We start from the raw sequence: 16,581 nt of genomic DNA, 5'->3' as shown, positions 1-16,581 counted from the left end.
TCTTTAATGAATAGAAAAAAGGGACCACTCCCCAGCTATTTTTCAAATGAAGAATGATTAACATACAATATTGTTTTAGTTTCAGGTGTATAACAGTGATTCGATATTTATGTACATTACAAAATGGGACATCTGGGTGGCTTAGTCAGTTAAGCATCTGCCTTCAGCTCAAGTCATGATGCCAGATTCTTCTCCTTCTGCCTGCTGCTCACCCTGCTTATGCTCGCTCACTCTCTGGCAAATAAATAAAATCTTTAAAAATATATGTATACATTACAAAAATGGTCACTACTATATGTCTTGTTACCACCTGTCACCATACAAAGTTGTTACAATATTACTGTATTTCCTATGCCATACATTACATCCCTATGTCTTCAATTATTTTATAACTGGCAAATTGTACCTCTTAATTTCCTTCACCCATTTCATCCACTCCCCAACTATTTTAGAAGGCTGGTTTAACCTTGGTAACACAACTGGAGAAAAGACAATTATGGGCCAATTCTACATACAAACATAGATGTAAAACCCTAAAGAAAATGTTAGCAGTCTGAATCCTGTGATTTATAACAGAGGTAGTTATTCATCATGGACAAATTGAGTTTACCCCAAGATTGTTAAGGCTGGCTTAACATTGGAAAGTCTAATGTTATTCATTGTATTGACCAATTTAAAAGGATAAAAAAACACCTCACCTTAGTAGATGGGGGCATTTTAGATTAAATTTAAAACACATTCAAGATAATGTAAAACTCTTAACTAGAAAGAGGAAACTTACAACTTGTTAAAAAAAAAATTTGCACCAGACCAAAAATCTCTAACAAATATCACATTTAACGGAGAAATGTTAGAAGCATTCCCTTTAAAAGCATAAATGAGACAAAGATAGTTGCTATTGTCACTTTCAACATACTGGCAGTCCTAGGCAGCACAAAAAGACAAGGAACTAAAGTTTTGTGTTTTGTTTTGCAAATTATATGATTATAGAAACCGAACAAAGTCTGTGGTCTTTTAAGTAATTCAGCAGGTTGCTTTATATTAGATCAATATGCAAAAGAACTGTGATCCTTTCTACCAGTAATAGATAAGAGATATAAAAATACCTTTTACAGTGGCAAGAGAAAATATGAAGCACTAAGGAATAAATTAATAAAAGTGACTGACTGATTATAAAACTATTGAAATACATTTCAAGATACCAATAATGGAGACATACCATTTTTCTGAGAGAAGGATTCAATATAAAAAAGATCAATTCTTCCCAAGTTAATCTCTCATCTCAATATAAGCCCGATAAAAATACTTATAGGCATCAAGATTTCTTAAAAACCATAGTAAATGAGCCAGTGTGTCACTGATGCAGGGATACACAAACACATCCACACATGACAATATAATGGCAGCAGTGACCTCACAATCGGTAGGAAGAAAGGATGGACTGACTAGTAGTCAGTAAAAAATGGCTATTCAAATGGGAAAAGAAATTGGACCTTTGACTAACAAACCAAAAGCAACAACAACAAAAATCAAATCCAAGCAAAACATCCCCGGGGGATTAAAGATCTAAATGGGAAAGAGCTCCAGAAGAAATTACAGGAAACAGGGAAGGATTTCCTAAATAAGACGCAAAAACACAGATTGCAGTAATAGGTAAACATTTTTATATTTAAAAATAATAAAGCTTTCTGTTCTTTAAAAGATACATTTTTTTAAAAACTCCTAAAAACATACATAGTTTTAATACAGAGGAATAAAATAATGCCTGGGATTTGCCTCAAAGGGATCTGGTGGGGAGGGAATTGGAATTAATTGATAGGAGCTTAGCTCTGAGTTGGTAACTGTTGAAGCTGGGTGATGGGTATACAGGGATTCATCAGATTTTTCTCTTCCCCTTTGTTATATAATATACATGGAATTTCTCATAAAAAAGAGAAAAAGAATATTATGGCAATAGGATACCAGTTTTCACCCACCAGATCAGCAAACGTTTTACACTCTGATGATTCTACGTGTTTAGTAAGAACATGAAAAAGTGGGAACTCTTATACACAAATGGTAGGAACATAAATTGACATAACCAGTTTGGAAGAAAATTTGGTATTTTCTACCCAAACTGAAGGTGTGTATTTACTACCCAGCTGTTCCCCATTTCGGTTAAATCCTAGAAAATCTCATGGAAGCATGTACAAAAATGTGCAAAAGCTCATTGCTTTTGATAGCAACAAATGGGAAACAACCAAATGTCCATTTTTTGTACATTTACATATTGAAATGAAAGTGAATTTCCTGGCATTACATGCATCCACATGGATAAATCTCACATGTGGTCAACAAAAAGAATTTGTAGAATACAAACATTATAATACCATTTACATGCAGTACAAAACCATGTAAAGGTAAACATGTGGTCAGGGATGTGTAAGTGAAAAGCCAAAGAAACCCAAAATTCAGAATTCAAAATTCTTCTAATGGGAGAAGGTGATTAAGGGCACAAAGGGGGCACCATAGGGATTGTAAGGTTTTGCTTCTTAAGCTGGGTGGAAAGTACATGAGCGGACAGTATAGTCTTTTTGTATGTAATAAAATAATTCATAATTAAAATAAAATTTTTTTCATAATATATATGTCAAGTCATATTTTACACCTAAAACTAATGTTAATGTGTTAATTTATCTCAAATATATACATCTTTTCCAGTGAAAGGAGGGGACATAGGAGGGGAAAGTGAGAGAAGAGGCACAAAATACCCATCAGGGGAGTAAGTTCATTTCGGTTCAACAACAGACTTAACTGAGAACAGATGAATGAAACTTTGTCCTACGAGGTACACAATCATCTGCCAGAAGAAAACTGCTGACCTCTCTCAGTACAGAGGTAAAGAAGCTTGTAAAAGCATGAGTTCTAGTCAGACCTTTGATGAGGCCCCCGTGAGGGAAAGCATCGGTGGGTGGGCTTCTGAGCCAGCAATAGGGGCTGAGCTTTTCCTTCTCTTCAGCCCACTTGCTCCCTGCCCCCTCCTGACTATTCAGAAAGGTTTCTAGGTTTGCCTCTTCATGTCACACACAAAATAAAAGTAAATAGAGTACAGTGCTGAATGCATCTTCTGGAGTGGACAACGTCCCTGGGAAAGAGAAGGGCAGTAGTGTGTGAAGGACTTGGTACCTGTTGCTTTCTCCTGATGCCAGGCCACTGGGGAAACCAGCCCCGCTGAAGTGTGCAGTGCAGGCTTCTAGCTCATGACCCAGGTGAGTCACCTCTTCTGGGGGGGGGTGGGGGGGGGTGCTTCTCTATACCAGTGCCCGGTTCCAGGGGAAGAAGATGTAGGTATGTGCCAGGCTGTGTGTGTCCAGTGAGGCAGGAGGCAAAACACGGGTGATCTTGGTATCAGCACCTCCTGACGCCTACGACTTCTTCCCTGTGGCCTTCCTGGGGAGTCCCCAGTTTCCATACGCCTTCCTGGGGGAGTCCCCAGCTTCCCCATGACCTTCCTGGGGGAGTCCCCAGCTTCCCCATGGCCTTTCTGGGGAGCCTACAGTAATGAGTGCCCGATGGGCAATCTGACCCCAGGATTACATACAAAGTGCTACAAACTGGTTCCTTACACCTCGTCACAGCGGCTGGAATCCAAGGCCCTTTGAGGCCCTCTGAGGCCCTGTGAGGCCCTGGGCTCTCTAACTGGATTTTCAGCTTCGCTCCAACTTTCTGGGTCCCATGGTGAAGTAAGAAGTGTCAGCTGATGGTCTGCAGATCTGCAAGAGAGCGAACAGAATCACAGGGCTTGTCACCCTTCCCAAATCCTAGCATCTCTGTTTCCTCCAATAGGTCCCGCCTCTTCTACCTTTTTATCTATTTCACTTCCAAACCCACTGTAATATAATATCCTCCCCCCCCAGATACATAATTCTTTCCTATTATTTTGCACTATTTTGCCTTCATAAGCTAATGTCCCTCCGGGCATTTTCCTGGCTCTGGGTGGACATCTCCAACCTGACTTCAGTGAGAGAAACCTAATACTTATAATGATAATAATGGCTGATATTTATTGAGAACTTGATATGTGGTAGGCTCTGCCTGTTAGGAGTACTTTACCTGGGCAGGGCCGTGGTCTGAACACTTGTTTAGTGTATATACTTATTTAGGTACATAGTATCATTCTCATTTGACCAATGGGGAAACCCAAGTACAGAGGGGTCAGATAACTTCCACAAGTAACAGTCTTTTCCAGAGCCTGCATTCTGAGCTATGGGGCTACAACGGCTGTCTCCTAAAAACCAAAGCAGACCAGACGCTGTGGCGCTGCGGCCGAGCTCCCTTTCTCCCTGGCCGCCCCCCCGCCTCCCCCATGCCCTCCCCATAGCTCACAGCGCATGACTGCTTCCTTGACTTGGCGAAAGCCTCCATCGGGGCCCCGGCCATCCACGAAGTACATGAACCGGAGCTCAGCAGGGTAGGCGGCTCTGGTGAGGCCCGACATCAGCGGGATGGTGCGGCCCTCTGCCCCAGGGGCCTCGCTCAGGGCCTGCAGCATCTGGTACCTGCACCACGGGTCCTGCAGGAAGCCTGGGGTGATGAGCAGCACCCGGCAGTGACTGCTACTCAGGGCCTGGCACAACTCAGACACGATGGCGCCGCCTGGGGTCGCATCCCGAAGCTGCAGGAAGCAGCGCAGGCTGGCGGTGCTGCCCTCCAGGTAGGAGACCAGCTCCTGGGCGGCCTCCAGGTCCTCCTCACTGTGGCACACGCAGACGTCGTAGTCCTTGCTCCAGCGGCCGCTGCTGCTGCTGCTGCTGCTGGCACCCACGTGTGTGGGCGAGGGGGTGCGAGACAAGGCTGAGCTGAGGCCCAGGGGTGGGGGGTCGTCCCGGGAGCTCGGCTGTGAAACGTCCCTGGAGGTGCTCTCTGCAGAGTCCGGCAGCTTCCTGGGCTTCGACAGGGCCTGCCTGAACCAGTCTGTGGGGCAGAGAAACGCTGCTCAGGCCGGGTAGTCTCACCAGACTGCGCGTCCTCATGGCCCTGCACAGAGGACCCCACACCTGGCAGGTCCGCCCATCGCCCCCCATGGGCAGACCATGCCACCCGACTGTCAGAGACCTACCGCTCTGCTCTTTGGTACATCCTTCAGGACTTGCCTTGAAGGTCCCATCATCTTTAAAGGTTTGGGGAAGTCATAAAAACTCTGGCTGTTTTATGAGTCGTGAGAACGTACCATACAGCATACTGGCTATAGTTAATAATCCTGTACTCCCTATTTGAAAGTTGCCAAGAGCGGAAGCCTTCAAAGTTCTCATCACAAGAAAATAAGTTCTGTAATTATGTATGGTAATGGATGTTAACTAGGTCTTGGGGTGATCATTTCACAAAATATACAAATGTTGAATCATATTGTACTGCTGAAACTAATATAATGTATGTCAATTATACTTCAATGATTAAATAAACAACAACAGAACAAAGAAAGGAAAGAACTGACTTTCACCAGCCTGATTAGGAAAGATGTCTTTGCCCTATTCCAGGCCCTTTGATTTCTGGTACTGTCAGCTCACTCTACCCTAAACTTCCCACTCGTAGTGACAGCCAACCATCCGCTAGTCTGTAAGTAGAGCTATGTTAAGCTGGTCAGGATTAATCAATTCCCAAACCCACTTTCTGCAGTGAGGGGAGGTGGATTTAGATTAAGGTGGGCTACCCATTATGGGAGGGAAAGAGGGGAGGGATTGGCATCTGTCTGGCCCCAGGAAATCCCAGATTGTTGCTAAATGGTAAAACAAAAGCATGGAAGAGGGTTACTGCTCAGAGCACCTGAAGAGCGGAGCCTAGTGATTCGCAACCTAGACTTTGCAGCCAGGCATAGATCTGATTGTAGACCTGCAGCTTGCTTGCTGTATGACCTTAAGCAAGTCAGTCTATGTCTACCATTTCCTCATCTGTAACACAGGTTCATTTTAATTGTTGCTGAAGATTAACTGAGATAATGCCGTGTCTGGTATACTGTTAAGTATTCCATAATGAGACCAGCTCAGCTTCCCCAGCTTTTGATAAGGACAGAAAGTTTAGTGTTCTGGAGATTAATTTGTTTTCTCACTCTGCTTGGCTCCTTCCTCTAAATGGTTCAGAAAGACTTCCATGACAAGAAACACAATGCTAAGTGCTCTGCACCATGGTTTCCAGGTTAGGAAAATTAGCTGAGCATGCATGGAAAAGCTGTGAGCCCAAAGGACTGAAGGTTCTATGATGCGTGCCTCTCTCCTCACTCACCGCAAAGCATCTGGGCTCTGAGGTCAAGGCCGGAGCCCAGGAGCCCACCATCGTCAGCCTCCCTGCATCTCCTGCTGCGTGTGGGCCAGGCAGCCCTCCCACCTCGCCAACAGGAACGCAGAGGAGTACACTCACAGCTGTGAACAAGAGCGGAATTAGGAGTCGGCTTCCACTCACCAGCCATCTTGCCCAGAGGCTTCTTGGACCGGGAGCGAGGAGCTGAGAAGGAGGATGATGATGCCATAGTATGGGGCTCAAAACTAACCCCATGAGACCAGGCATTGGTAAAGTGAGAGAAGGGAGGGGACTCAGTTGTGACCTTATGGAACAGCCATCCTATAAGAGACAGAGAGAGAGGATCACAAAAATTGTACTTACCTTACTCTCAGTCCCAGTGTGTGGGCTCTAGATGTTCTCTCCTAATGCCTGACAGAGGCTCAGTCCCTCTACTGGTCTTTGATCCCTATCCCACATCTACCACTGGATTGGATCCGGCTTCCAGAAAAACCCAGATCTGTGGAGAGTGGCGAGACAGAGTGGGAGCCCAGCGTGAGCAGTTGAGTGACTGTCCCCCACTGCACCCGGCCAGGAGCACACCCTGGGGTTCTGGGGCAGGGCAGGTGGCCGGAAGCTCTGGATAAGGACTTCCAGTGTGGGAGGAGGGGGGGAACCATGGCGGCGGAGTAGGAGGGCCGTGGGCTCACCAAGTGCCCCGAACTCAGCTAGAGAACACTCAAATCGCTACCATACGATCCAGCAATTGCACTACTGGGTATTTACCCCAAAGATACAAATGTAGGGATCCGAAGGGGTACGTGCGCCCCGATGTTTATAGCAATGTCCACAATAGCCAAACTGTGGAAAGAGCCCAGATGTCCATCAACAGATGAATGGATAAAGAGGATGTGGTATATATACACGATGGAATATCATGCAGCCATCAAAAGGAATGAGATCTTGCCATTTGCAATGACGTGGATGGAACTGGAGGGTATGATGCTGAGTGAAATAAGTCAATCAGAGAAAGACATGTATCATATGACCTCACTGATATGAGGAATTCTTAATCTCAGGAAACAAACTGAGGGTTGCTGGAGTGGGGGGTGGGGTGGGAGGGATGGGGTGGCTGGGTGATAGACATTGGGGAGGGTATGTGCTATGGTGAGTGCTGTGAATTGTGTAAGACTGTTGAGTCACGGACCTGTACCTCTGAAACAAATAATACATTATATGTTAAAAAAAAAGAAGAAGATAGCAGGAGGGGAAGAATGAAGGGGGGGAATCGGAGGGGGAGATGAACCCTGAGAGACGATGGACTCTGAGAAACAAACTGAGGGTTCTAGAGGGGAGGGGGCTGGGGGGATGTGTTAGCCTGGTGATGGGTATTAAGGAGGGCACGTTCTGCATGGAGCACTGGGTGTTATATGCAAACAATGAATCGTGGAACACTACATCAAAAACTAATGATGTAATGTATGGTGATTAACGTAACATAATAAAAAAAAAAAAAACTCTCAAATCACCCTAAATACCCGCAGAAACCGACCGGAATACTGGCAGAACAAACTCCACAACTAAAGGGAGAGAAGAAGCCACACCAAAGAAGGTAGGAAGTGCGGAGACCTGGCATGGGGGAGAAACGGCTCCTGGCTGCTGCGGAGCGGGGCGGGGGGCGGGGGGCGGTGGCGAAGGGCTGAGAGAGAGGAGCGCACGGGAGATATGCACAGGAGAACGGTTTACCCAAAGCCAGTGGCTTGGAAGGCGAGAGGGGCTGAAATTTGTGAGATTTTGCAACTAGCGGGGCTTAAAGCCTGGAGTTTTAAAAGATTGGAGGACTTGGCTGGGATAGAGCCCTGAGGGTACTGCCCTGCTCCTGGAGAGAAGGCGGGCAAGCAACTGGGGGCAGATTATTCACTCTCCGGAGAGGCAGAGACACCTTTCCAGGAACAAAGGAGTTGGCCAGCACCATTTCCCAGAAACAGAGCCACCAGCAAGAGGCAGCTCTGGGGGACACTGGCTGCCTAACCAGCTTACACCACGCCCCGGCCCCGGCACTCTGGTGGGACTGCCCCTCTCCATCAAGCTCTGGTCTCGGTCCCGGCCCAGTCTGTCTCATTCACAGGGCAGTGGCCCCCTCCGCCAGAAGACCCAACCCAAACCCCTGCCCACACCACGTCTCCTGACCGAAGTGTTCTGCAGGGCTTCGGCTCCAGTGGAAGGACTCATCAGGTCACATTTAACAAGCAAACCAGAGCACACCTAGTTAAAACTCGCCACATTCAGGCCAGGGACCAAACACTGCTCACTGCTGGCAAGGAGAGCCTCTGCAGACAACTGGCAGAAGGACAGGGCAGCCAGAACACAGCAGCAGAGCACATGCAGCACATGCCAGAGACACTAACTGAAGTGCCAGGCCCGGGGCACTGCATGAGCTCTTCTTCATAAGGCCGTTGCCTTCTGGAGCAGAAGACGCAACTGGCTTTTCTAACACAGAGAAGAAGGCAGAGATTTAGATAAAATGTGCACATGGAGGAATTTACACCAAATGAAAGAACAAAATAAGGCCACGGCCAGAAATCCAAGGAAAACAGGTATAACTAGCCTGTCTAATAGAGAATTTAGAGTAATACTCATAAGGCTGATCATTAGACTTAAGGAGACATTTAACTTCAGGGAGACCCTTACCACAGAGTTAAGAAATGGTTGTTGAGAGATAAAAACGGCAATAAATGAGACGGTAAACAGGTGTGATGCAATGACAACAGAGTGGAAGAAGCAAAGGAACAAATTAGTGACCTAGAAGGTAAGCAAGCTGAACAAAAGAGAGAAGAAAGGATTACGCAAAACGAGAATAGACTTAGGGAACTCAGTGACTCCATCAAACATAATAACATTCGTATTATAGGGATCCCAGAGGGAGAAGAGAGAGAAAAGGGGGCAGAAAATTTATTTGAAGAAATAATAGCTGAAAACTTCCCTAATCTGGGTAAGGAAACAGATATCCAGATCCAAGAGGCACAGAGAACCCCCAACAAAATCAACAAAAGCAGATCCACACCAAGACCTATTATAATTAAACTGGCAAAATATAGTAGTAAGGAAAAAATCTTAAAAGCAGCAAGACAAAAGAAGATGGTTACTTATAAGGGTAAACCCGTAAGGCTAGCAGCCGATTTTTCAGCACAAACTCTCCAAGCCAGAAGGCATGATCTATTCAGAGAGCTAAGTGGGAAAAATCTGCAGCCAAGAATACTCTATCCAGCAAGGCTAACATTCAAAATAGAAGGAAGAACAGTTTCACAGACAAACAAGGACTTCCTGTGTCAATGCTGAAATCGGACCACAGTTGCTATTTGGACAAATAATTATGTATCCAGGTAGATGCTGAGCAGTAGTGAGAGAGCACATGCAAGAAACCTTGGAAGACTTCCTCCAGTCTGCCTTCTGAGTAACTCCCTCCATCCACCTATCCGTCTTCCCACAGAAACACCCCTCCCCCCCTTCTTCCTTTCCCCTCTCCCTCAGCTGTCAACTCAGGGAGATAGAGTCACATAGTGGTAGAGTCTACAGACTCTACAAGCAGAGTGCCTGGATTCTCACCTCTTATTAATCGCAGCCTTTGGCAAGCTACTTAATCTTGCTAAGCTTCAGCTTCTCCATCTTTGAAATGGAAATAAAACTAGAACCTCCTCAGCTTTATTGTGAAGACCACATGACATAATTTATGTAAAGTGGTAATGATTCGGCATATAATGTTCAGAAAATAGTGTGGGTTAGTACGTATTTAAAATAATCTAGATCAGGGCATCTGGGTGGCTCAGTCAGTTAAGCGTCTGCCTTCAGCTCCGGTCATGACCCCAGGGTCCTGGAATCAAGTCCCGTGTCAGGCTCCCTGCTCAGCGGGGAGCCTGCTTTTCCCTCTCTCCCTGCTCTCCCCCTGCTTGTGTTCTCTCTCTCTCTGTCAAATAAATAAAATCTTAAAAAATAATAATAAAATAATCTAGATATTGGAGGGATATATTATGTTCATGATTTAGAATACTCAGCATTGTAATTTTCCCCAAACTAATCTAAAGGTAAGTGTTATCCAAATTCTGGAATTTGGGGCGGGGGGGCAGGGATTGTCAGACTGCTTCTAAATTTATATGGAAATGCAGAGGACCAAGAATGTCTTCAATGGGCAGTTTGTTGTGTTTCCCTTCCACCACAATGACCAGGATACCCCTGATGGTGGAGGCTCTTTCAGCCTAGGTTTCTGGGAAGACAGTATGTGGAGCAGAGCCCCCCCACCCCCTGATCCGAGGTGGGGCTGCAGCATTCGCATGTGAAGGGCTGGCAGAGAACTTGGCTCTCAAGCTGGAGCGGTGGGCAGAGCTGCTTGCTTTCTCACTCTGACCTGTCTGCAGAGGTCAAAACAGACCCCTGGGAACTCACAGAAAAACTACTTGTTTTGTGAAACACACAGTAATAAATTTCCAAGTTGAAAGGATGTTATTCAAGGTTGAGGATGATGCTTTGTTCACTGCTGAATGCTACACACCTTTATGCCAAGCCAGTGCCTATCAGACGAGTTACTGATGACTCATGAAACTATATCAAAGTTCAAAAAAAAAAAAAAAAAAGACCTTAAACCACTGCAGCCAGGGGGGCAGAAAGAAGAAGAGGAGTGGGCACAGGAACCAGAGACATCGTGAAAGAGAAGAGCAGTTCGCTGCTAAGCCAGCCAAGGAGACATTAAAAGGTGAACATTGTCATATATGTGTGTTTCTTCTCCTACCTCATATTCTTCGGATTTCAGACAGTCTGAGTGGTGGGCTGAAGTTAAGGCAATGCCTGATAACCAGTGATTTTGAAATCCTTTTCCAGGTCTGGGGTCGCTGTCCCTCGACATCTTCATTTCAACCATTCCAGATGCCCTTTCTCTCAGTAGCAGACATAATGTCTCTGGGTTTTATAAATTATTTAAATATTTTGTCAATTTTGTCTTAATTTTAAAATTCATTATTTGGCCTTGATATAAACTGGAGAATCATTTGATATTCTTAATGGTAGTTTAAAGGTTAGAAACTAACATAATACTTTAATCTTCTTAACAGATGTGGATTTAAAAGTTTCAGTTTCTCATTTTAGGACATGACTTGCCCTTTTGGTCATACATGCTGATTTTTGGTAATTGCCTGTTTTCATTGCTTGGTTAAGAAGAAATCCAGTTGCCCAACAGCATATGCCACTGTAAGTGGGTTGGTATAAGCCCTTGGGACTATTGTTACGGAAATGTTTAAATACAGGAAAATATTGCATCTTTGACATAGGATAATTGAGCAAGATGACAGATTAAGTTCCATTAACCCTATACACGGTCTACTTCTAGAATCTAAAACTCCACTGCACCTTCCTTGTTATCTTTCAGTTCCTGTGCAGCTGAAGCTATGAGACCATCACACTTAAATATACTTTAAACTTTACAAGATTTAGTACTAGTCATATATTGAGATAGAGGGGACATAGTTGTCAAACAGATGAGAAGATAATGAACCTAAATCTCCAAATGGAAGGTCTAATTACTAGCTCTGTTTAGTCTTGGATTTGTTGTGTGGCTTTAGGTACAGTCATTTTTCCTTGTGCTTTTTAAAAATTCATAAAGTAAAATGATACATACCTAAATACCTACTTTGTAGATAATTACAAAGACTTGATAGAAAATTAGTAAAAGCTTCTTTTAAAAAACAACAGCACGATACCTTTAGTGTTTTTTAGAATGCTTTTGCAGTATTATATGTAGGAATATACTATGTGAGGGAACTATTACGAGGTTTCACCGTACAAATACAAAGTGTATTAAGTATTATCCAATACCTAACAGGTGTCCAATCTCTCTTTTTTTTTTAAGATTTTATTTATTTATTTGACAGAGAGAGAAAGAGATAGCAAGGGCAGGAACACAAGCAGGGGGAGTGGGAGAGGGAGAAGCAGGCCTCCTGTGGAGCAGGCAGCCCGATGCGGGGCTCGATCCCAGGATCCCAGGACCATGACCTGAGCCGAAGGCAGACGCTTTAACAACTGAGCCACCCAGGTGCCCCTGTCCAATCTCTTTTATACAGGGAATGTACTGAAACTATGAAGACATATGATTAGAATATGTATTTTATATAATTCATATTACATTTCTGTTAAGCTGGAATCACTGTCTGTGGTGGACAAGTTAACATCCCATGAAGATGTCCACATCCTAATCCTCAGAACCAGTGAATATGCTACCTTCCATGGCAGAAATGGACTTTGCAGATGAGATTAAGGATCTTGAGATGTGAAGAGTATCATGGATGACCTGAGAGGGCTCTATGTCATCACAAGGGTTCTTCTAAGAGGCAGGCAGGGGGGTCAGGCTGAGAGGAGGAGGGACAACAGAAGCAGAGGTTGGTGTGATGTGGGGGAATGCAGGCAGCCTCTAAAAGCTGGAAAAGGCAAGTAGATGGATTCTTCTCTGGAGCATCCAGAAGGAACATAGCCCTGCCAGTCCACTTTAGACTTCTGGCTGCCACAGCTATAGGCTAATAAATGCCTGCTGTATTAAGCCACTAAGTTTTTGGTAACTGGTTAGAGAAACAGCAGGAAACTACTACACTATCTTTGATTATCTGTCATGCTAGTGAACGGAGGAAACATTGAATCTGAGTGCTAAAGACTGGTCTGTTTAAAGGTTTAAATTGTTTGAAAGAGTTTTTCACTTCTTTGATGAATAAATTATCTTGACACTTGATTTTGACGTTAAGAACACTGGTTTCAAAGGTTAAGTTTTGCTTCTCAAACATTGCTAAGACACTTGTTGGGCAGGAGCGTTAGGACTTGCAGGACAGCGTCACTTAAAGTGCTCAATTGAATTGTTAATAGCTGGATAGATACAATACTGTGTTTTTTTTCTTCCTTTTTTTTTTTTTAAAGACTTTATTTATTTATTTGACAGAGAGAGACAGCGAGAGAAGGAACACGAGCAGGGGCAGCGGGAGAGGGAGAAGCAGGCTTCCCACCGAGCAGGGATCCCGATTCAGGGCTCGATCCCAGGACTCTGGGATCATGACCTGAGCCAAAGGCAGACGCTTAACGACTGAGCCACCCAGGCGCCCCTGTATTTTTTTTTTTAAAGAAGCTTTGGGAGGCATAGCTAGATAAAAAAAAAAATACCTAAGATCTTAAAGAAGAACAATGCTGAGAGCTTCCACCACGAGAATAATAAAGATAAATAATAAAATAATAAAGACTTATTATAAAGCATTATTTAAGGCAGCATGCTACTGTGCATGAGTCCACAGACAGATGGAAGAACAGGGTGTCTAGAAACAGACCCACATTCAGGGCGCCTGGGTGGCTCAGTCGTTAAGCGTCTGCCTTCGGCTCAGGTCATGATCCCAGGGTCCTGGGATCGAGCCCCACATCAGGCTCCCTGCTCAGCAGGAAGCCTGCTTCTCCCTCTCCCACTCCCCCTGCTTGTGTTCCCTCTCTCCCTCTGTCTCTCTCTGTCAAATAAATAAATAAAATCTTAAAAAAAAAAAAAAGGAAACAGACCCACATCCGTACAGTCTCCTGATCACAAGGCTGACACTGCCAAGCAGTGGAAAGTGGTGCTGGATCAATTTTGATAGCCTTGTGGAAAAAAATAAATCTTGACCCAAATCTCACACCATACAAAACACTTAATTTCAAACGGATGGCAGATATAAGTGAGAAAAACAATAAAGCTTTTAGAGGAAAATATAGGAGTTTATCTTCCTGACTTCATCTTCTGATTATTTAAAATTGAGATGTAATTGACATAAAGCATTAGTTTCAGGTGCACGACACAATGATCCGATATATGTATACATTGTGAAATGGTCACCCAATAAGTCTAGCTAACATCCATCACCACATAATTACACATTTTTTTCTTGTGATGAGAATAAATCCACTCTGTTAGCAACCTTCAAATATGCAATACAGTTTTGTAGTCTAGTCACCATGCTGTCAATTTACATCCCCAGGATTTCTTTACCTTATGACTGGAGTTTGTATCTTTTGACCACCTTCACTCATTTTGCCCACCCACTACCCCCTGGGGTAAGTAAAGATTTTTTCAACTGGTCATAAATAATACAACCATGGCGGGGGGGATATAAATTGGGCAACATTAAAGTGAAGAACTGTTGTTCATCAAAAGCAACCTTCAAGAGAGTGAAAAGGCAATCTCCCGAGACGATATTTTAAAAATACATATCCAATAAATGTTTCATAACCAGAATATTTAAGAACGCTTACAAACTAGTAAGAAAGTAATAACCTGGGGCGCCTGGGTGGCTCAGTCGTTAAGCGTCTGCCTTCGGCTCAGGTCATGATCCCAGGGTCCTGGGATCGAGCTCCGCACAGGGCTCCCTGCTCAGCGGGAAGCCTGCTTCTCCCTCTCCCACTCCCCCTGCTTGTGTTCCCTCTCTCGCTGTCTCTCTCTCTGTCAAATAAATAAATAAAATCTTAAAAAAAAAAGTAATAATCTCTTGAAAAAAATGGGCAGAAGAATTGAACACTTTGCAAAAAGGATATCCAAATGCCCAACAGACATGAAAAGATACAGACTCATTAGTCAAAAGAGAAATGCAAATTAAAACCTCAGTGCACCCCCACTCCCCCTGCTTGTGTTCCCTCTCTCGCTGTGTCTTCCTCTGTCAAATAAATAAATAAAATCTAAAAAAAAAAAAAACCTCAGTGCAACACGACTGCTCGAGCCCTGAGGAGCATGCTACAATGAAAAAGACAATATCAAGTACAGGTAAAGATGTTGAGGAATAGGAATTCACACACTGCTGGTGGGAGTGTAAATTCCTACAGCCACTTTGGAAAACCATGTGGCACTAAACTATGCTAAAGCTGAACATAAACACACCTAGCAATTCCACTCTTAGGGATATACCCAACAGGACTGCTACATACGTCCCCCAAAAGACAACCACAAGAATCCTCGAGGCACTATTTAAAAAAAAAAAACAAACCCAAACTGGAAACAACCCATGTCCATCCACCCAAGTGCCCAGTAGAAAGTAGAAATAAACTGTGCTCTATCTATACAGTGCGAAATCACACATCAGTTGAGATTAATGAATCACGGCTAAACGCAACCTGGGTGCATGTCACATACTGAGCATAAAGTACTATACACAAAAAGTAGGTACACATGAGTCCACATATCAAAACTTCAAAACCAAGCAAGCTTTTTATGATGTGAGAAGCCAGGATAATAGTTCCCCTTAGATGAAAGCAGTCAATGGAAGTGGACATAGAGGGTTCTGGAGTGCTAGCCGTATTTTATTTATTCTGGATACGGGTTGTGCAGGAAATGTTCACTCTCTGAAAACTGGGTAAGCTGTACACTTATGACTGCAATTCTCTGTATGCAGGTCGTATTTCAATAGTTTCTTAAAAGTTAAAAAAAAAAAAAACTAGATGTGACTTTCTCTGACAGTCTGTCACTCCTGGCCCTAGGTGCCCTCTGGCTTAGGTGTCTCAGCTACCGGGGTACTCCGGACTGTCCCTCTGTTGGTGGCACTTACCAGGGTTGTGCTGTGATTTCTTAATTTACGTCCTCAGGGGGAGCACAGGGCTGACCCTTCCCTGTCCACTGCGGTCACTCCAGCACTGCACGCGTTGGCCTGCCCAAGATAGATGTTCGTCAAAGAAATGCCTCGGTAGGTCATGAACCCTAACTAAAGCCATGTTCTTGCTGGAACACTCGCAAAGCCCATCAGAAGAGCAAAGAAGAATGTGAGCAGACTCTAGTAGAAACACTACAGTTAAAGATGGAAACAACCTGACCGAGCCAGGGTCTTCAACCCACACTGAAGAGGGGGGGCTCCCTGCACAAGCTCCTTCGCGGCGGAGAAAGTGACGGCTTTCTTGGGAGAGCCTGTCCACCCCGTTTCCGCGTTCAGGCCGCTGGAGGCAGCCAGGTAAAGGGGGCAGGAGAGAGGAAGGCGGTCCCCCCGGGCAGACGTGCCGCAGGGATGCGGCCAGTCCGGGAGGCACGGCCGGGGCGCAGGGGTCCCACAGTCCCACCCCCACCCCCACCGCGGGGACCCCGCCCCCGCCCCCGCCGAGGGCTCACCTGCGCGTGGGTCAAATAAAATCTAAAAAAAAAAAAAAATTTTATTTATTTATTTGACACAGGTCCGCGGTGCGGACCGCGGGGCTGGCTCGGGCTCCCGCGCGGTGCCGGCCGCCCCCGGCGAGGGGAAATGCGGCGCGCAGGCCCGGGCAGATGGCCGCCCGGCTCTCCGGCTCCCCCGGAAGCGGCGAGGCGGC

At 44.9% G+C, this 16,581-nt stretch overlaps 1 protein-coding gene across 4 annotated transcripts; it reads right to left on the bottom strand.

Annotated features, from left to right (window-relative positions):
* Nucleotides 1–215: 215 nt before the first annotated feature.
* TIRAP (TIR domain containing adaptor protein) lies at nt 216–16,550 on the bottom strand. Of its 4 annotated transcripts, none has more exons than XM_032426393.1 (5): nt 16,385–16,550; nt 15,834–15,932; nt 6,436–6,594; nt 4,366–4,953; nt 216–3,752 (listed from the first exon to the last, which is right to left on the bottom strand). In XM_032426393.1, exons 3-5 carry the CDS (start codon nt 6,500–6,502, stop codon nt 3,733–3,735), a joined length of 675 nt encoding a protein of 224 aa, XP_032282284.1. In that variant the 5' UTR covers nt 6,503–6,594; nt 15,834–15,932; nt 16,385–16,550; the 3' UTR covers nt 216–3,732. The 4 variants fall into 4 exon arrangements, with proteins under 4 accessions (XP_032282284.1, XP_032282285.1, XP_032282283.1 ...); XM_032426394.1 differs by lacking the exons at nt 6,436–6,594; nt 16,385–16,550 and adding exons at nt 6,259–6,395; nt 6,637–6,772 and having other exon boundaries at nt 15,834–16,308; XM_032426392.1 differs by lacking the exon at nt 16,385–16,550 and having other exon boundaries at nt 15,834–16,335.
* Nucleotides 16,551–16,581: the final 31 nt, after the last annotated feature.

Source organism: Phoca vitulina, unplaced genomic scaffold (assembly GCF_004348235.1).
Source record: "Phoca vitulina isolate PV1807 unplaced genomic scaffold, GSC_HSeal_1.0 scaffold34, whole genome shotgun sequence".
In the NCBI taxonomy this organism is placed as follows: Eukaryota; Metazoa; Chordata; class Mammalia; order Carnivora; family Phocidae; genus Phoca; species Phoca vitulina.
Note: the sequence above shows the minus strand (reverse complement) of the source record. Positions and strands in the feature narration are given on the sequence as shown.